Below are 22,231 nucleotides of genomic sequence, written 5' to 3' on the forward strand. Positions count from 1 at the left end.
GATTGTGGCTTGTGGAATTTTATAAATTGATTTACAGCCACTGTAGTACTTTATTAAAAGAGTAGTTTGAATAGACAGATTTTCAACATTTTAGCGAAGACGTGGTTAGCATTTAATACACTTACTAGTAACTGGCTAACTTGTTGGGAAATAGTATGTAGCCTACCATGTACCATAACTCCCCTTAAATGATTGTTTTTACTGTTGTTTTGTATTGTTCTTCTGTCGTTACATTGTTGTTTGACTTGACTTGCTACTGTTCAGCAAGGCGCTAACATAGTTGGAAATGGAGCTTCCTCTTCATGGTGTACATGGTTGTCAATGGTGATTTCACAAACTGAACATATTTTCAGATTCCTTTAGGCACATATAGAGATTAGTGTATGCATTCAGATTCATTTACATATTCATAAATTATAATTATTTATAGATTATATTTATATATATATAGGCATCAACATGGAAATAGCATTTAGAGAAAATGTAAATATAATGCTGAAATATTAAAATGTTAAAAGTTTTTGGTGTGTGTATTCAAACAATTCTTAGCTTCCTAGGTGGGGTGGTGTGGTCTGGAGGATTATGACCGCATCACTCCACCACCTTACACACATCCACACATTCGCAAACATTATCAATTATCTATCACACAGCAAAATCCCCCATTGGTGGTTGATGATGTCACAGCAGCACCGCGATGTGTAATTTTCCATAACGCCTGTGTTCCCCTCCTACATTATTCATGAATGTGCATCATGCTGCTTTACGGACGCGCGATCTAAAATGGCTACTCATGTCCCAGTGAAGCGGGGTGTCAGGATGAGTCGTACTGAGGTCTGCAGATAAGAGCTTGCTGCTCAGATAGTCAGTCACATTGTTATTCAATTCAAAGCTCCACTGAACTGAATCCCCCCCCTGCCCTGCTCAGTTTGAGAGCCCCTCCTAAGCTGGTGGTTAACGGGACCCTGTGAGTGACATTCGCTTCTAGTGAAACGGTCAGGTGGAAGGAATGGATGATGTTGAAGGTTGCCATGTTTTGTTGCTCTGAGCAAATGAGAGTAGAAAGGTGGTGTTGGATTCCTGGCAACTGATATATTGTAGAGTGATAGAAAGTGGAGGAGGACTGCTGATTGATACTGGGCCATACTGTGTTGCATCATAAAAACCTCATATATGATTTTGTGAGAAATCCTTTTAGTAACAACAACGCTGTATTACACAGTCAGCAGTTATGTTGTGAAAAAACTGTTACTCAAAATGTTCTTAATTATTGCTGAAAGTACCTCTGAAAACATAAAAAAAATCCCCTTAATTTCAAAGGGTGAAAACAGGTCTTGAAAACACCTAATTTAATACACCCCTAATTAACAAATTAACTAGATTCTCATGCCTTCTTTCCCTTTCAATTTACACATTAGTTTGAAATGCAAGTCAAATCCATTAATATTCACTTTAAGTAATTTGATCATTTAGTATTCACTTATAGTAAGTTATACACTTACCTTTGCTGTAGTATTTTGTAGTATTCGCTGTACAGACGGGTGGGCCGAATGAAATAATGCACAACTAAATACAGGAATGGTAGCTGTGGAGTGTTTCGGTCAAGATGATTAGCATGACAGCCACAACTGAGTGTGGATGAAATGACTGGAGTAAAATAGTTAAAATCGTAAAATAGTTCAATTACTTTGCGAAGTAATTAACCACAGGATCGTTGCAATGGGGAACATATTTAACATCTGTGTGAAGCAGATGGAGAGAGCTAGCATGCTAACTCGTGGTTTTGTTGGTTGGTTGTGGAAATTGAAGCTCATTTTGAGCATGTGAAAATGGTTTTTACTAACGTATGATTTATTGTCACCAATACAACCAATTGGCAAACCCACTATGATGACTGGAAGTATTGAAATACTATGTGTAGTCACTTTACCCAGCGGTTGTTGACCAAGAAATAGCTCCAAAAAGTAATTGCTCCTGAATAGTTTAATTGCAAGAATAATAACGTTAATGTCTGGGGGTTTTGGGCACACAGACAGTGTGGCCATCCCTACCTGTTAAAAACTTGCTTTGCAATGCATGCGTCATTAGAATAAACCTCCTGTATCCTACCTGTACGAGTAAAGCCAATTTTAAGTTGAGGAAAATACCACTACAGCTGTTTGAGTGCTGCTTATGCGCCAACAGTTTTATAAGATTGAAACTAAGCCAGCTTTTAGTTTCCTAATGTCTTTAAATAAAATATTGATTTTCTCATTTGGCTTTCAGAGGAGCTTCTTTTTCTTTTTAAAATAACCACCTTTCAGTACAGACACTCTTTTCATGTTACATAATCATAGCCATTGTATTTTTTTTTAAACCTGTATCCTTCAGCTGAAGTCTTCCTGGATACTGGGTGCTGTCCTGTCACAGACCTGAATAGCTCCAGTTGTGATGATACAGTTGCTACGGTTAGACGCCCAGTTTTTATCGTCGATGGGAAGAAACATATGACACAAAAGACATGAAGGACACTGAAGTGCTAAAAATTGACCACATGTTCACAGTCTCCGTCTCTCAGAAGTGAAGATATTGTGGCCTGGAACAAAGGAAGGTGAATAACTTGAGTCCCTGAACACAGAGAGGTGACAAATGGGAAGATCAGAGGCCACAGCTGGTTTCATTTTTATTCAAATGGTTTCCTTACTGCACACTTCCAGCTTCACCAGTTACATCATGATGAAGGAAATTTTTGACTTTAACAACAGCAGCAGATGTGCAACCATGTGATGATATTTTAGGACCATGAATGTGCTCAGGGAATATCAGAAACAGTTCAGTGACACAACCAACCAAAGTGTAACTCCTATGGAAAGCACAAATTGTCATGTTTAGGCTTACATCTGAGCAAGGCTTAAATAGACATGGCACACTTTTAAATGTTGGACATGCTAGCTAGCAGTTTCCCCCTCTTCTAGTCCAAGATAACCACGTCCTGACCCCAGCTCCATGTTCCATTTTCTGTTGTTATCCTCAGAAATAAAGCAAATAAATATACTTCTCAAAAATGTTAAACTACTCCTTTAACAATTACATTTTCAAACAACTGAAAATACTTTATTTGCTAGATGTTTACCTTCCGTGACGCAGTGTGTCATCATGGAAGCTCTCAGAAATGACTACAGAATATTGGCCTTGTATAGGAAACAACATATTGAGATTTAGATTTTTAAAGAGATTTTCTCACCGTTAACATCTACTGTAATCTCAAGTGCTACCCTCTGATAGCTGCTCCGGATTTGTGGTATTACCCAGAGGCCCCCTCTACAAGCCCCCATGTTGTTGTCATGACGTCAGAGGTGCATTCTCTCTGCTTCCTCTTCCTGTCTCTGATACGGGGGTGGTGGTGGTGGTGGAGAGGGGTGGGTTACCATATCCTTTGTCTTTCTTTCTGTCAGCTGGACTGAGGCCAGCTGACCAGTCCTGTTCACAACAACACAGCTGAACAATAGAATTGATCCACAAGTGAACTTTGATTTCACAGTGTGGCCTAGTTTTCTCACTGCACAGGTTGAGCCAAGGTCAGGTGAGCTGTCGATCACCTTAGTGCACTTGACTGAGGGAAGCAAGCTGTTGTTAAGGGCAGAACACATTCATGGACATGGACAGTGAAAAAGATGAGATGGGTCAAAAAACACTTTGACTCAGGAGGCGGCTGTTCATTTCCCATCTGAAACTAACAGTCATCATTGTTTGTTTCAACCACTATCATTTCACAACCTAAACTATGTGTCTATTATTCTAACCGAGATGACGAAGGTCAGCTAATCTTAAGGAAGTACTTACTTTAACCCAAACCTTAATCTTTTTCCTCAGAAAGTAGTTTTTGTGCCAAAACTGTGACTGTTTCAAAAGCTGTGACTGACCTGAACTTTGAATCACATCCTCGCTGCTGTTCTAGTTTGCTGAATAAAAATCTGTTCATGTATTCAAAATACTCCACTGCGGATTCCACACTGGAAAGAACGATGATATTGATTGAATTTTCATTTTGCATTTTACTTGTACTTGTCATGCCAAGCAAGTCCCTCAATTCAGAGCAGTAAAGGAGCTCATCTGCACCAATCAAACAAGAGAGGATGATATTGAAAGATGCAGAGTTTAATATAGATACAAACTGATTTCTTCTGCCTGGAACAGTTTAAACTCCAGTGCAGAATTGTTGTGCTAATGCAGAAATAAGTTTTACCCATAGACAGCATTTTATTCTAATGGTGTATATCGTATAGCTTGATTAACACCCTCCATATCATCAGGGAGATGGCGAGCAGTGGTTAAACTGGGCTGGAGCCCACCAGAGTCAAGAATGAACTTGTCGGAGCGCACTACGTGTCATTCAGCGTTATAGTGTTGGCTTTAATATCAGTACAATATCCATGTGTAGTGAGTGCAGCATTGCTAACTGTTTTATTGTTATGTCTAGACTCTCACAGCACTTGGTTAAAGTTAGGGAAAGACTGTGTGGCAAGAAAAAGTGATTTCAGACACCAAAACCAAAACCACAACCACGACCTTCCCCTGTCCCCTGTGCTTTTGTTACCTAAACCCCGGGACAGGAGTCGGGATGTGAAGCCTGGTCTCTTGTGTGACAGTCATCCACCCCAACCACCTCCACTGCTGTTAAGTAATGTGACACTTCATTCTTTTAAAGGGTTAAACTCGGGATATGTAATAACTAGAAGTATGAAAAAGCTCCACCCTGTTCTTCTGCCTCCACCCTCCAGTGTCTTGTGTCTCTCTTGCTGATGGATTTAAAAAGCATCACCCTAGAACATGACTTGGACATAAGAGTATTTTGTGCTGTGCTGAGTCTCCTAAAGGATACTTCTGGTTTAATAAAACTTACTGTCTTATTTTCTCAGTAAGTAGCCAAAACCCATGTAAGGTTTATCTGTCGTGAACGTGTAAAAAGGGATTATTACCAACCTCTCGGGTTCACCTCCTTTCAGTTTTACCAAATACAGTGGTGACTGCTTGTGTTTCTTGCCCCGTCAGACTTTGTTAGTCCTGTGATAGAAAGTCCATGTCAGTATTAGTCATATATAGTCGATGTTATCCTTTTTGTTCTCAGTCAGATTTTAGTCAATGAAAATCTGGACATTTGTTTCGGTCAGCAGATGATTAGTTGACAGTCAAGAATGAGGATTTTAGTAAAATGTAAGCAGAATAGTTTCATATTAAATTATATCCAACTGATTTTAGAGAGAGATTCTGGTCTGTTGTTATTAAGTTACTTAATTTTTCATCCAGACATGAATGAACATAGAACAATGAAGTTAAGGCAACAACAAAATCAAATCCTCCAACTCCTGCAGTATGTGGTTTGGATCAGATGACCTGTGCCGTTCTGATTCTTTGAGGTTGTTGCAACACAACACATTGAGTAACGTGTAGAAATATACATAATGCTATAATAATAAAGTACATAATGTTAGCATATAGCTTTATGCTTTATGCTGTGAGTTCCCAACTTGAGTTCTGTCTTTAACGCACAGACATACGACGGATACAGTCCATTCATTGTCTTCCTCTTCTCTTCTGCTCGCGACTCTGGCGCCGTTCTCGGACAATCGGCACTTCACCACACTATCAGTTTCACTTTTACTATTGCTGTCAAGGCAGCCTGCAATCAGGAGATGTGACACGATCAGTAGACAGTGCAGTGACCCAAAACCAAAATACATACTGACTGAACAACAGCTGTGTCCAGACTCTTATTGACTGAGAAACCAAATCCCCATTTTTGGATATATAATGTGTTTGGTATTCATTATGTGAGCTGCCTGTTGGTTTCCGTGTGTGACTTGCGTGGGAGTTTCGGTTGCACAGCTGAGGATCCAAACAATCAGCCACATCGGTAAAACCACTCACAAGTGAAGTGAATAACACTGATTACCTCATCACAGTTGCACATATCAAAGGGGAGGATGTATATTAATCAGCAGGTGAACAGTCTTGTTGAAGTTGATGTGCTGCAAGCAGGAACAAAGGGAAACCGTACAGACCTGAACGACTTCATCAAGGGGCCAGAATGTGGTGGCGAGATGACTGGGAGCATCGCAAAAACAGCAGGTCTCGTGGGACACCTTCAGAGTTCTTGTGGAGTCCATGTCTTGACAAATCAGAGCTGTTGTGGCAGCGTGAGGGGAACCTGCACAGCATTAGGGAGGTGGTTTTAATGTTGTGACTGACCTCACAATTGCCCCCGCATATACAATAGTAAGAGGATTAACTGGAGACAGTGACTTCTGATTAGATCAGGCGGAGAACATCTTATTACCTGTGTGTGTGCGTGTGTGCGTGTGTGTGGGCGTGTGTGTGTGCGTGTGTGTGTGTGTGTGTGTGTGTGTGTGTGTGGTGTGTGTGTGTGTGTGTGTGTGTGTGTGTGTGTGTGTGCGTGCATCCTTTACACTTTGGCTGCTCATACAGTAAATACACATGGCACTTCAACAACAAAGCCGTGTAGACAGGTGATTTATTGAGGAAAAAGTTCTATTTTCAACAAGCAGGCCTCTGACGTATGTTTACTTCAGGAGCTCAGGCCTTTCAGAGTGGCTACTGGGAGACACAGGAGTTAGAGGAAGAGGTGGAAGGAAGAAGGGGGACAGTTGAGGGGGGGGGGGGGGTGTGTTGCTTGGAAGGACGTAGACGCTTGATGCATACATCAGCCTCAAGGAAGAAGCCTGGGACTGTGAGACCACAGCTTTATGATTTAACTCCAGATTGGGATTTACCTGACTGGTTAGTGAGATGCAGATGAAAACACTTCTAAGATTCAAGTTTCAAGCCAAGTGTGGAAGTGGTAAGACACAGTATTGTTAGTGTGTCAAACAGACGCATCAAGGAAATCTATATTTTGAAGGAACTTTGTACAGCACAGATTAAACGGCTCATGACAGGAATGCTCACGGGCATCGAGATAAAGAAGAAGTATCAATGAGATGATGTCATTAAAAGAGCAGCGGTCAAACCTCAAACAATGGGAAAACCCAAGCCCCAAGGAGCAGCGCTGGGTTGTGAGTCATATGATTAAATTATTCTGTCCCATTTTAAAAGCATGGAAATGTGCTGTTTCCAGTGCAGACACATGAAGGGACACATGTAAAAATACAGGGGGAAGGATGCAGGGGGAGGTCCCCGCTGCCCGATGGGAGTGTTGCTGAGAATAATTCTCTAAACTGTAGTAAGAGCTCAGCTGGTCACAAGGCTGCCAGAAGAGGCTCAGACCCCTGCTCTGACAAAAACACACACACATTCACATTCCCCTGTCTCTCTCACTCTCTCGCCCTCTTTATTTCTTTTGCTCTCTTACACATCAAAGAGGAGCGCTTGTCCTGCCGCACTGAGGGAGAGGTGAGAGCCCTCAGGACCGGACTGTAGCGTCTTTAGTTATGTGTGTGTGTGTTATGTTGCTGTGGACGTCGGACTGGATGCTGGTTTAGCTGCACGGCTCAGCCCGTTCTGTCTGTGTGGATTGCTTCAGAGCAAGAACAGCAGCGACATGGGATCGGTGATGTGTAAGTGATGAACATATTGACTATTTTAAAGAGTTACCTGTGTGTGTGTGTGTGTGTGTGTGTGTGTGTGTGTGTGTGTGTGTGTGTAATGTGTGTGGTTGTCATGTTAGATGAAGGGACAACACCGGGAACCAGTAGAGATATAATGTGCTCCTGCCTGCTTGGTACCACTTTGGCATTGTCAGTAACGGGGATGGGACAGCTACACAGTGTTGGGGAATGTACAGTGAGAGCAAGCTACAGATTACTTCACACCAGAGGAAGAAGTTGAACTACAGAGAAATCCAGTTTAGTAAACTAAAGCTACTTAGAAAAACTACACAAAGGTCAAGTGTGTGGTGTGGACTGCCTGAAATATACATTGTCTGGGTATGCCTTCAGAATGACAGAGAGAAAAGCATTAGTAAAATTAAAGAGAGAATTCCTTTCCTTTATTTATATATATATACATATATATGTGTGTGTATATAATGTACAGGTACAGACATGTCAGCAACTTACGTCATCTATCTGCACTGTCTCTTATTTTTTAAGATGCAGCGAAGAACTTTATAACAAAATTGTAACAGTACATTTACAGAACACACCAATATGTATCAGTATCTTCCAGCTCTACGTCTATGTTGGTGAGTGTTTGTGGTTTTTGGTCGTCAAAGCTCTGAATGTGCTGTTGGTGGATGTCTCGCAGTATGATCTAGGCCCACTATTAAAGATTGACAAACAAAACCTTATAATATATAGGGGCCTTCTTGAGTCTGTTGATATTGATTGTTGATATTTAGGGCTGCGGCCCCTGCAATTGTAGCATACCTGAAAACTTTGCTTTGTCCTCTCATGAACAACGGAGACAGAAGTTTAATCTATGGAGAGATTTTGTTAGTTCTAGAAATGAGGTTCCACGTTAGCGCCTCACAAAAGTATGATTTCACATCAGTTGCTTAATGTGAGGAGTTTTGAAAAAGCTGAGAAGGCTTGAGTGTGTGTCAGCGCCGACTGCACTACTGTAACCCAGTTTCACTGTCACTTAAATGAACACCTTTTTTAGTAAAAGGAATAGAGCTGACAGGTGAAATGACCCACCTGAGTGTGCAGTCACGCCCCCACAGCAGGCTGTAGTTGTCTGTGTTTGCGGTAGTCACAGGGACAGGCGTATGCAAATGTTCTGTAATAGGCTTTACTTTCTAATGCAGAGATTACGACGGAGGGAGAGTCAGGCTGAGAGAAGCAAGGCTCTTAGAGGCATCTTTGCTGGCTCTACAGGGAACACGCGCGAGAACAGCTGCAGTAGCGTTTGCCACAGGGGAATGAAACTGTTTGTGTGAGTGAGTGAGTGTGTGACAGACAGAAGCATCGAGGAACCATTGCCTCTGCTGCAGAGCCGGTGGGCCAGGCTTGAAGGGTAGATACAGTAGATTGGAAAACAGACGCTCTCATCCCAGATGAAATTAGGTGGATTTGTGACTGGAGATGGACGCTCTAGGCACGCTGCGATACCAGACCCTCCCGTCTAAATGTCCAAACTGTGGTAAATATGGGCGAGCCTATTCCACCATACGGATCTCCACTGCTGAGATGGAGTCTTACTACCACCTCCTGGGGGTGTGCCAGGAGACTGAGATGGCCACACTAAGAAGTATGTGTACCTGTCCCTCCGCTCTTCACTCCATGCTTCCCCTTCAACATGTCCATTTGTGTATTGTTTTAGAGTCTAGAGCCTAATACAGGACCTTGCAAGTGCATCACAAATGTCCTTGCACAGTGTCAGACAGTGTCACCGTTGTGTTATTGGTCAAAAGAAAGACAGGTTGCCATAGTTGAGTCTTTCTTCTGGGGCCCTGTCTTGCAGTTGGGCTCCGGTGTCTGTGTAGGTTTGAGTTAATCTGGTGCGAACATTTATGGTTGCGAATAATTATATGATTTGATGATAATTTACTTAAATTATCATTATTATTATTCATTATCATAACCTAATCAACAAGCACAGTACAGGTTGGCTTTTCTTGCTGTTAGTTTATAATTCAATGCTGTTCAATACAGAACAATCGCATATTAGATCTGATCTGAAGCTGTCCAGCCTTATGGATGTGATAAATGTTGAAAGGACTATTGTTGGTAGATTTTGAGTCTGTCATGAGTCACGTTGATGTCATTTTTGTTGTTTGATAAATCAATGGAGCAAAGTACATTCATACAATAAGTGAGAAATGGATTAAATTTCTGTGCAAGAGTGGTAATCGGGCAGTGTGGTTTGTCGTGTGGTGGTGCCATATGTGGCTGTCCAAGATGGCAGATCTGCTCGTGCATGTGCGACGTAGTCACTCAGCATGCTACCACGCTCATAATAGCTGTGCTAACATGCCTATGTTGAGCAGGTTTAATGTTTCCCATGCTGGCCATCTTAGTTGAGTGAGTTAAAATTTGTTAATTAACACTCAGCACAAAGTACAGCTGAGGCTGATGGGAATGTAGTTTGGGTGTTAGTATTGGTCAAATTGAAAATTTGGCCCAATGTTTAGAAACAAAGACATTTTTGTTGAAGTTGGCATTTGTCCTGAGTTTTAATTGAATCCATCCAGGTGGCTGTAGTGGATTTTGACTTCAGTGCTGGATCCCTGTTTGTCAGTTGAAATTAGAAATTCATTTAAAAAAAGGGAAGAAAAAACAAACAAAAACAAAAAATCAGTAGACTGTAACGGCTCAGCTCCTTAGACATTTGATTGCATTGTCATTTTGGTCGATGAAGTCATTTACTTTCGACTGTGATTCAGAAAATGTGCTTAAGCAATTTAAATAAACCGAAAAAGCAGATTAATTGGTGCTTTAATCATGTTGTGCTAATGCAGCAGTTTATGTTTTTCCTTAAGCTACGACACGACATCCTGCACACACACAAACATCCAAACTCATCCAAAACAAAAGTCAAGGTCAGGTTTGTTTTGGTCCTGAGACGTTTACTTTGCTTTTATTAGTCTGATATCAGCAGTGGTGAAGATTCTCCCCCAGAGCCATAATACTTGTGCAGACTCCACATTGTAGAAGTAGTGTTAAGGGTGTGTATTTCTTTTTATGCTTACCCTTTTAAAAGGAATCTGGAAATGGTGTCCCATTTTCACCAGTGCAAACCAGTGTTCCACATCAGGACAAAACAGAAAATGCAATACATACACTGTCAGTGTGACGTTCACAACTTGCTTTTGCTGCCCCCAAGGGGCCAAACATATCAGTTATTACAGGTTTAACAAAGTAGTTATTTGAACCCAAACCACAGTCTTCCCCTTTCTAATCTCAATCAAGTTGTTGTTCTGCCTAAACGTCACCAAACCTTAACTAACCACTGTTTATATGTGTTTTAGCCTTGTGTTTTTGTCACCCTACATTAAGTAAGTTTAAGTGAGCAGTAAGTTTTGCTGCTACAGAGGAAATCAAATCTCACTAAGTGGAAAACACCTCCTGACATCTTTACTGCAGAAATGGACCAGGAACAAAATCCTTTGTTTAACTGCAGAGACTCACCAGTGTCACAGAATATCATTCTGAGGAGCTCAGAAAACAGTCAGAAAAATGCTGTAAGAAAAAAGACTGTAACAGCCAGATGAAATCAGTCTGACACCTTCCCTGTGTCTGAGCGCGTGTGAGCACGTGACTTATTTATGTTCTGCTTTAATGGAATAATTTTATTTCTCACTTTTACAAAACAATATGCTTCTGCATGGAAGTGTCAAAGGATTGTACGATTATTATTATTTTATTTTTTTCCTTTAGGCTGTATTTAGCAGCAGCTGCAGGCCATGAAGTTCAGACATAATGTTTAGACTCCAGAGTTTTTAAATGCGGTTTATATTACTAACTAAAAACAGCAACAAGACAAAAGTATTAACATAGCCATTTAATGCAAGGTGTCACTTTGCTTGATGCACTGTACAGTGGGTCTTTCCGCATAGTTTGTTGGGATAAAAAAAGTGTAGTTAGGAGGAGCAGCATGCAATCTGTTCTTCATTTAAACTCCCTGGGACACAAAACTCCCCACAGCTGGTAGCAGCTGTTAATAAGGTGAATGCAGTTACAAGGGGATATAGGTGGAGAGGGGGGTTCTCAGGTAATCATTTCTCAACGGTTAACTGGATATGTTATCAGCAATCAGATGAAAACACTGTCACATAAAGACATTGTTCTAACAGGAGAAAGAGCGGATATGACCCACAGTCATTAAAAAAAAAAAACAACAACAACCATATAGCTCCACACTTTGATGAACTTTAGTCAGTTATTCAGACTTCACGTATTCAGGAAGTGCCAATGTTAAATGTCTCCTTTGCATGAGATGCATAAGATTCATAGTAAATTTGAGTTAAGAGAAAGAATTCACAGCAAAATGTTTTTTTTCAAACTGTCAACAAATCCAGAAGAAGACCAAAAACTGACCGAAGCACAGTCTGTGTATCTGAAGCCTGATGTACATTATTCCCCTCTGCCGTACAGCCACATTGTTGACAGTGAGCCACAGCTTTGCACTGGGTGGCATTTTCCTTAATTACCATGAACACACACACATTCTAGTTAATTTTGACTCAGAAATCCAAATACGGATTAATCCGCCACTAAATATAGTCCCTCAAAAACTATGATAATGTTTCCTCCTGTTTGAGTAACATTTGCTGAGAATGACATGTTTCAGGTGTTCGCACATTCTTATGCCACAGAAGGATGATGACATTCATTTGTGTCTGTGGTGAGTCAACCTTCATGTGTGGTGTTACCCGTTTGTCAGCAGTGTATATTTCATGAGGTGATAGTGATATTCATTGGAATTGTTTGTGTGTGTGTGCGTGTGAGTGTGCGTGTATGTGAATGAGCGTGTGTGTGTGTGTGAAAGAGCCCTGTTATCAGCAGATCCTGTCATTACACATCCTCTGATTGTGTTCTTGTACTGACGCCTTCTTCCTGAGAACCAATAGGAAACCCCCCTTCTCCTGGACCTTGGTTGTACACCACCCAAAAATAACACGAGCTCTGCAGTGTGTGTGTGTGTGTGTGTGTGTGTGTGTGTGTGTGTGTGTGTGTGTGTGTGTGTGTGTGTGTCTATGCAGAATGTCTATCTTCTGCTGGTGCACTTTCTTCATTAAAGTCATCCCATTTTTGAGAATCTGCTTATATTATAAAAGATAAAAGTTACATTTGTCTTCAATTATATATATATATATTATCATACCCAGACGCACAGTAGTTAAAATCCACTGGCACAGGACAAAGGCTTAGCTTCAGCTGCTATAGTGACTCATGATGATGACTCTGTCACCGAGAGGTGCTGAGGTTTAGGGTTTTTATGTAGAGTAGGCCAAGCACATTTCTGCACTTCTGTACCCCTTCAGGCAGTAAGATCTGTGAACATGTGAGAGTCAGTCAACAGAAACAGCTCTTGCTGGTCAACAGATTGAAAGGAGGATGTCACACGGATAGTTATAAATACATTTAATTTTGTAGTACTTATTCTTATTCTTTTCCGTCTTAAAGATTACAAAATAAGCATCAGGAGTGTTGACTGAATCTTTAACCTCTTAGAGTATTTTACAGCTGATCTTCAGTGTTCAGATCTCCTAATGAACTGAATGGGCCGTGTTCAGAGCCTCCACTGTAGAGGCAGCTGTTCAGAGATGTGGCCGGAAGGCTGTAGGACCCTCTCGCCTGCCGGTGAAGACCAGTGGTGAGAAGGCCGTCAAGATGAAGAAGGAGGAGGCCTTTCGGGGCACGGTCGGTCAGATGGTCTCCTGTAGCAGCAGATGGGCACCCGGGTTGCGGAGGAATTTGTGTAGGTTACAGAGAAGTAGTTTACGGTTGGCATCAAGGAAGTTCTGGCATCAGATGACTCAGGAAGTGAAAGCAGGGATCGGTCCAAACTGTGCTCAGCGGGGGAGGCGAACTGCTGACTCTGACTGGGTATGTCGGCAGGCAGTAGAAGAAGCACTTTGAAGAACTGATCCTGGTCAACAGTCCTCTGAGGAGGAGGTAGAGATTAAAGACTGAGGGGAAGCCTCACTCAGATCTCTGGCGTCGTATCGCTGAGGTAGTCAAAAAGCTCCTGAGATGCTGAAGGTGCTTGGTTGACACACCTGTTTAATGTCGCACCTGTAGTCTGGCAGACCAGGGTGGTGGTTCCCATATTCAAAAAGGGCAAAGGGATAGAGAAGGTGAGGGAGGGGAGGAGAGTGCTCCAGGTATCAGGGTATCAGACTGCCCCGCCTCACTGGTAAAGCTCATGCCAAGGTGCTGATCCAGGAGGAGCGATGTGGATTCTGACCCCTTTACCTTTGCAAGGTTACTGGAGGGGCTGTGGAAGTTTACTCATCCAGTCTGCATGTGTTTCGCAGGCCTGGAGAAGGCTTATGACTGTGCTCTTCTAGGGGGTCTTGTGGGGGGGGGGCACTGCAGCAGTATGGGGTACAGGGGCAGTCACTACGAGCCATCTGGTCTTTATATAACTGGAGAGAGAGCTGTGTGTTTGTGTTCTCAGAAGGAACTATGATGCAACCATGATTAAAACTGAATGATAAACTAAATATATAATAAATAAATGTATTGTACGATATATTAACTTTAGGCAGAACTTAAAGAAAAGACATTCATGAGATTTACAGTATCATGACAATGATACAGTTTCAGTCTGTCTGTGTATATGTGAGTGTGTGTGTTTACCTGCTGTGAGAGTGCTGTCTCTGTGGTCTGGGCTGCTGTTGCCCCCCTGCCTGGGCAGCTCATGAGATGTTCAGGACCTGCAGGCTCCGGGTGCACCGGTCACATGTTGACTCTAAGTGCAAGTCTGCTGAGAAGAAAGACAAGGGCCTTTTTATAACTCTCACACTTAAAAAATCATTCTTACAGAGAAGGGCTTAAAGGGAAAATAGCTTAACAATGCAACCGAAATTTGACCTTTTAAGAAATAAAACTCATCTGTTCCCACAGAGAGTCCACAGACTGCATCGAGAGAAGGCAACTGAACTGATCACGACTTTGAGACGTATATTGACAAACTGGGTGGATGTGCTTTTCTTGATATTATAAACCTCAATTTGTTTTTACTGAGTTTGGAAACCAACACCTGAGAGACTGAACTAGAAGAAGAAGTGAACAAGACACTTTAAAATACCTGTTCAAAAAGTGTGATACATCAAATGACTCCAGGTATCACAGAGATCTGCTGTTCTCAGAGTTTCTTAAAGGATTGTGTGTGTGTGTGTGTGTGTGTGTGTGTGTGTGTACATGACCTCTTTTCTCACTTCCTTTGATCAAAGTTCATGATTTTTGAAAACGTTTGTACAGTGGGAGAGAGTCTTGAACACACACACACACACACACACACACACACACACACACAATACTTTCCTGGGAATACAGTAGTGTTTATGCTCTTTTAGGAAGCAGTTCCCAAAACACGTCTGACGATTCAATAAGCATTGTATTGAAAACAATGTGTGTGTCTGTATATATGTGCAGTTTTGTGTCTGTGCCCAGCAGGTCTTAGTGTGTGTGTGTGTGTGTGTGTGTGTGCGTAGGCGTGAGTACACGTGTATATTGTGGGCGTGTGTTTACAGTTAAGTCTATCACTGTGTACTGTTCTATTAAAAGCCACAGCAGACGAGTGGAGGTGGTGGAGGTGGACGGGAACATGTGCTTCCTTTAGTTTTTAGTGTTTTCCTTTAGTTAACTGCCGAAACTTCTTCTGAAAGTCTGATGAGATTCTATATTTTTCAAGACGTCACATTTTCACAACTGATGTTGTCAATGTGTAATATTAGTTGGGAAACTATGGCAGCGATAATTTGTGTCTTTCTGATATTGAGGGCCGTTCCCAAAGAGCTGTACGGTTTAGCAAATATACAAAGGATGCACTGTAGACCGTGTGTAAGGGAAACACCTTCTGATTTGGCCTTAAACCTGTTCAAGTCCAGAGCTCACGATCTGTTCTCCACAGAATTTAAACAGCAGGTGGCAGCTGAATACACCTTGACACACCTTAGCACTGCATCCCCACCCCAGAGAGCCTGCGACCTCTTCACCGCTCTGTCTGATTTTTTTTTCTCCACTGTCCCCTCATCTCTGTCTAAAAGAAAAAAAAAAGTTTCAATGCCTACACATAACATCGTATAGGCATCAAGAATTCAGAATTGAGTTACCTGATGTTTTAATGTTTGTACGGGTCAGTAATGTTCCATTCAGAGCCATTTGAACTGCTATCTTAATGTTAGCTTAGAGACTCAAAGGAAAGGAGGCTTTGGTATTAAGTTACTCTTTAGGGAGAAACTTTGTAGAGATGCACTTCAGTCCATCATCTGGGTTATAAAAGTCACTTCCACAGACTGTTCACATTTGACTGGATCCATACCTACGAATATACACACACACACACACACACACACACACACACACACACACACACACACACAGAAACAGCAGCTCAGCCCCACTCTGTGGTTCTCTCTCTCCCCTCCCCCGCCCCGTCTCTTTCTTTTTCACATACACCCTGTCCTCTCTCCCCTGATAGGCTGTTTGCTGCTCGCAGCAGAGCTGTTTCACTACAGCTGGAGCTGGAAAAACTGACCACAGATGCACGTAACAACTATAACACACACAGTTCAGGGCTCCGCTCCAGCTGTTTGTGTGTTCTTGTGACTAGAGAAGCAAAGAGAGGGCAAACAAAAAAACCCCAACAAGCTCACGCTTGTCGGTCTGGATGTCAGGAACCGTCTTGAGTTGATGAGGAGAATCATGATAGTGATGAAGAAGCAGCTGTTTCTGACAGACTCATATTGCGGTGTTGTCCTCACTGGACGTGGATACCATGAGATTACTGCCATTTAATTGGATTACTGCTTTTCCTGGAGGGATTTACGTGTACGCCTGTGTACGTGTTCAAGCCAGGAAGGCGTTGAGATGAGTGTCAAACACATTATAGGTAATGCTCACACACACTCAATATAAAACTTCACAGACAAGCACAGAAGTTTGGTCTCAGTTTGTCACTTCACATTTAGCTTTGTTCATTCATTTAGTGTCTCCTTCTGTCACACTGCCTCATAACCAGCTGAAAAGCTATTTATAGCTGATTTTCAGTGTAAATATTCGTGTGCTTACACACACTGTGTTGTTCTGTGGGCTGTGTTTAGGCAGCAGACGCTTGGTCAGGAACACACACACACACACACACACACATCTGTTGCCAGTCATGCTTCACTCTGTCTGCCTGGTGTCACCATTTTTCCATTTCACCAGTCTTTTCCATTATAGTCTGCTGGTAAAGTGATTAAGTTAGCAAATTATTTCCTTTTTACTTTAAACGGTGGATGATGGAATTTTGTTTATTTGCACACTATTATGTTGAGACAAGGTAGATGGTAGATGCCTGTTCTTTGACTTCACAGAATCTTTTAAAGGTTTTCTTCAAATCCTTTTTCATCGTGTGTTAGTTATATAAAGTGCTTTATATATAGTTTTTAAAGTATAAGCGGGTTGTAGGTGTGTGTTGGATTTATGTTAACCTCTGACATTCAGGGCAAAAGTGTAGGAGGTAGAAGGATAGAAGGATCGGGCCACCGTAAAGACTGTACAAACAGTCAAGCAGTCAAATGTGCAGATAACAGCAGGTAACACAGTCTGAACACAGCTACAGAACAGTACTTATAGGTACATATGGCATTTAAAACAGTAGAGGAGGCCAGACAGAGTGAGTATTGAAGCTGATGATATTAGGGAGCTGTGGTTATTGATTGTTTTGTTTTTGAAATACAAAATAAATTAATACATTTAAATTCAACATAAATGGTGAAGGTATATCATTACATCATCATTCATTTCATAATGTCTTGACTTGGTTGTCATATTCTGCTTTTCCACTTCTTGTGTGTGGGCTGTTGATGAGCTCCTCAGCTGAGCACTGTCTCGTATCAGTTGGAGGTGGAGGTCGGATCAAGAGAGAGCTAGTGATGAATTAGGGTGTACTGCATGGCTGGGACAAATATTTATTCTTGCAGTTAATTTAATATTGTATACAGCATCACATGAAGCAATATTAAAAGAGCTTAAAAAGTATAAACTCGTTAATTTGCTCATTTCAATCACAGTGGGATTATATGCAACAACACTCCAATGAAATGTTGCCGTTGTGTCACCATATTTAATCCAAGATGATTCTACTCTTTGCTGTAAATCATGCTGTTGACTTTGAGACTAGGTAAATGTTGAGCTCAGTCCGTCTGTGAAAACCAGCAGCAGCAGTGACAGTGTGTGAGAGCGTGCTGCTTAATCCTTTTAAATTTAGAACAGATGGATGAGGGAAGGTGTCAGCCAAAGTGTCTGTGATGTGTGTGTGTGTGTGTGTGTGTGTGTGTGTGTGTAGACAGGGGGGTGAGGTGGTGTTGGCACCATCGGTGTGTTGCCATGGAGTTTAGACACCTGACAACTTGGCAGAGAATCATGTGTGTTACAGCTCAGTCAGATGTCACCGGATTCTTGGAGCTGCCTTCTGTGATCTACCTGCAGCGTGACTCTACTGCTTTTCCCACACATGTACTGTCTTGTATTTGTGCCGTCATCAAACTGACGAGAAGCACACACACACACACACATCGTGTGTGTTCCGTCAAAAAAAAAAAAGAAAGGAGGAAAAAAGAAAAGTAATTGTGTGCTCCGTCTTTGAGGGTGCCGTCACATGAGACTAGTTCCAGACTAAGGGGAAAAAAAGATACAAGGCTAAACTGGTGTTTTGCTGTCTCTGTACACAGGACAATATCTCTGTCAGGCCTTTTGGTTTTTGTTTTTCCCAGCTCTGAGATTGGTCCTTAAACATTACAGAGTGTAAAAGCCAAAACTTGTGTTGCTGTAGTTGTCAGGGGCGCACACACAGACAGGGGCGGAGTGGGAGTCAAAAAATCAGCCTGGGACTTTTGACTCAGACTGCCCCACCAAAACCCATCTGCAGACACACCATCACATACGGCTCGTGTCACTCTTCACTGTGATGATTTTTACAACATCTTTACTTCATTGGATCTTTCTGAAATAAAACTCTTGTAGGTCTGAACTCATCTCACACACATTCCAGACCAGAGTAGAAAACAAAGCTACACAACATTATCCTGCTAAATGAAGCCAGACTATATTCCAGTTGTCTTCTGTGTGCTGCTTATGCTGGTGTTTGAACTGGTCTAACTGGGAGCTGTGGTCCTGAACCCACTCTTTTGTTTTTCTGAGTGTTTACATTTCTTTAAACTTTGCAATTCGTGTAAGGTGAATTAGCAACTCAGTCCACTGCTGGCTGCCTCAGCGTTTAAACGATGATAAAAAAGATATGGCTGCGCCATGAAAGTGAACTGAACGTAGTTAGCTGTGAAGCCCGCTCTACCGGGCTGATCATCATGACACACGCAGCACTGTCTATCTCCCTCCCTATTGCTTCCTCTCGCTCCTTCCCTCTCTCGCTGACTGTTTCATATTTTCACATTGAGGCGACAGTATGAAATGAAGGATCATGCTGGTCAGCGTGACTGTTGAGTGGCCAATAATTTCCTGTATCCTGGAGCGTCCCAGCATCAGCACCTTGGGCAGAGATCATGGCACACTGTGCAAAATAACTGATCCTCCTGTAAAGCCACTGACTGTCTGCTGATCTGTTGATAGTCTTCATCCGTTATCACAACTGAACATTATTTAAAATCAGGTTTCAGCTCATCATTGGCTTGAGGTCCAGCGGCCCTGCAGGCAGACAAAACCACATTACAAACACAGAGATAAGTGGGTCAGTATCATGTTGTAAATGGCACACAGCTTTCCAACAATTTGAAATCGGCTAATTTCTTTTCGGTGTCCGCATGTAAGGCCTGCATAAATATCATTCAACTATGAGTTACAGTAAAAAAAATCCTTTTGTTTAATATTATTGTGATAGGAAAGAGCCAGACAGGATGATAATAAGAGACAATCCTGCACCTTGCACATGTGTGATTCATCAGGGTACTGCCACTTGAGGGGCTTGAGCACAATAATATTTTGGACTTTGGATTCCGAAGAGTTTAAGCTACTATAACCAAGATTTTTCATGAACTTTTAATTAATATTCACAAATGTAATTATCATGATTTTGTCTGCATACAGCGTCGAGAGAACGTCATTTGTCATTTTAATGCTATAAGTATTTAATAACACTCATAAATAAACAGAATATTCAGTGGCAGGGAAACATGCTCGGTAAGATTCATTTGTGTAAGCCGTTACAGACTCTGTGAGACTGAAGAGCAAAGGGAAAGAGGCTAACCTCACCACACGTGAGCGGTATGTAGTGATTTTGGAGAAGCCTTTGCGTGAGTTTACAGCAACCAAAGCCACACAAATTGTAGCTTATGTCTCAGAGCTGGAATGTGGGAAAAAAACAGACATGATAGAGACACGTAATCAACAGAACTACTGTAGCTATATAGTTTATTCGGAAAGTGTTCCCTTCAGTTTTTGTGTAATGTTGCAGCCTTATGCTAAGATCAAACATTTAATTTGTCACCTCATTGATCTAAACTCAATACCTCATCATGACCGGGCGAAAAACTGAATTTGACTTTTTTTTTTTTGCAAATGTATTAAAAGGAAAAACTGAAATATCACATTGACAGTGTCTGGATGAAACCGGACACGACAGTTAGATTTGGTTGTCCAAGTATCTTCTGGTAAGATGTAGCTTCTTTCTGTTGGACTCACCGTTCAGAGTCGGTCGTTATTACCCTCCGACCAATCAGATATGCGTGTTTCACAAATATGGAAATTGTGCTAATGCCATTATGAAGTCTCTTATAGCTCCTACAGTATATCTTATTTCTCACCATTCATCTTTCTCATACTGTCTGCTGAGCAGGAACTCCCTTTGTCAAACTGAGGAATGTCCTATCCCTTTGAAGAGGCCCCTTCAGGGTTTCCATCTAGGAAACATAATTTCAGTTAGATGGAAAAGGACTGGTTGCCCAACACGACAGCTAACTAGTTCGCTAGTCTAAAACATATATGGAAACTTCAGCACCTCCTCAATGCTAATCTCTAAACTTAATCTCCGAAATCAAGAACCCCGCTGGTCCTATTCACGTGTTTACTGCCTATGTAACCTGACATCTTCTTATACGAGTGCTTCCTGCTCTTACCCTTTGCCTCCTCAGTCCTCTGTCAGTTTCTAAAAAAAGAGTGTTTCTGTCTAGACTTGAAGTGGTCATTCATCACGCCTGCCTCCACCACTCCTCTCTGCTTTGATGTTTCAACAATGCAGAACATCCTCCCTGCTTAAGAGCAAGTCTCTGGTTGCGTAACCCTGTTGTTCCACATGTTCCTGGGCAGCTAGAAAACATTTCCTAGATCCTCCTCCCCATCCATCTTTTTGTACACAGTGTTTTGAGCATGTTTTTCCCATTTTGCTTCATCTTTAAAAATGAACAACTTGCGTTTACAATTTACTGCTGGATATATTCTGCAGCTATTTGTCTTGGTTTCATTGGAGGGGTAACAAATAGTCCTAATTGATTTTTTTTTTTTTTTTTTTAAAACATTGGAGAATGGATCTATAATGTTCGGGAGTTGGGATGTAAAGAAATATGAATGCATTATTCAGATTTAAACAGATAATACATTGAACAGACACAAACAGCAATATATCTTTCGCAGTTATTTTTTCCCTCGTCCCTCCCTGGATTAAAACAATTTGCCACTAATGGCACAGATGACTCAGTCAAATGGAAACACACTCGTACACTCCCACTCTTTACAGTGGTGAAGGCATCTAAAAATCAGGGGATTAACAGTGCATGCATTCCATGATGCATTGCAAAATTTGCAACTAAAAAGCTTTTCAAATTTCCAGGTTGTATGCCGCCTACACCATTAACAAATACACAGTGCTTCTTTAGATTTTATTTAGATTCAAGAGGGAACATGTTCAAATGAAAATCATGAGTGATGAAAAACGATGAAAAAAACATAATTCCTTAACTCAAGGTCCATGTACCAGTAAGATATTTTTTAGCCAAACAGCTGTTTTCAAGGTGAAACATGAGCTTTCTTCCTCAGGTTTTACATTATGTTCCATGACATAAATTCAACCCTTTGAATGTCTTTGAATTTTTAATTCTACACAGTCTCAGCTTTCTGTTAAACATTGCACGGTTCATTATTAGAATCACTAAAACTACCAATCATTTCTGAGTGGAACAGTTTGTAATGGAAGCAGCTTCTTTCACATCCTCGGTAGGTCAGCAGACTCAGATACTAAGAACAGAGGTGCATTGATATTGCCCCAGTTAGAGGCTAGCTCACTGTGCTCTTCTTCCCCCATCAGTCTGTCCCCAGGCCCACCAACACGCAAGCATGTTTTGGAGTAATAAAAGTACTGTCAGAGTTAATGCATGTCTTTATTCTCAGAGACAGAGAAAGGTTTGTTCACCATACACTGTGCTTAAGAGTACCCATATGTATCCATGAATCCTGATGCTCTAAAGACACGTCTGAGAATGCTTTGTTCTCTTTTCCGGTATGCTATATATCTCATATGAATGCCAGTCAGAAATAGTTACTCTATAGGCTACAGGCGATGACAGGATGTGAGCAAAGAATATTTTCTGAATGAGGTTGAAAACAGCTTTTAAATTATCTGAGTCTAAAGC

The 22,231-nt window shown here is 41.5% G+C and overlaps 1 protein-coding gene across 11 annotated transcripts in view; it reads left to right on the forward strand.

Annotated features, from left to right (window-relative positions):
- Positions 1-22,231, forward strand: part of mcf2l2 (MCF.2 cell line derived transforming sequence-like 2) — a 111,711-nt gene that overhangs the window by 4,088 nt on the left and 85,392 nt on the right. The window contains exon 1 of one of the 11 annotated variants that reach the window (XM_056379396.1): positions 7,093-7,553. The exons of 9 other annotated variants lie outside the window; for them this stretch is intronic. In XM_056379396.1, coding sequence (XP_056235371.1) covers positions 7,538-7,553 — 16 coding nt within the window. In that variant the 5' untranslated portion in view covers positions 7,093-7,537. Of the gene's footprint in view, positions 1-7,092; positions 7,554-16,103; positions 16,501-22,231 lie in introns of those variants that run through there. One more of the 11 variants, XM_056379395.1, reaches the window with a different exon arrangement.

Source organism: Seriola aureovittata, chromosome 6 (assembly GCF_021018895.1).
Source record: "Seriola aureovittata isolate HTS-2021-v1 ecotype China chromosome 6, ASM2101889v1, whole genome shotgun sequence".
Classification (NCBI taxonomy): Eukaryota; Metazoa; Chordata; class Actinopteri; order Carangiformes; family Carangidae; genus Seriola; species Seriola aureovittata.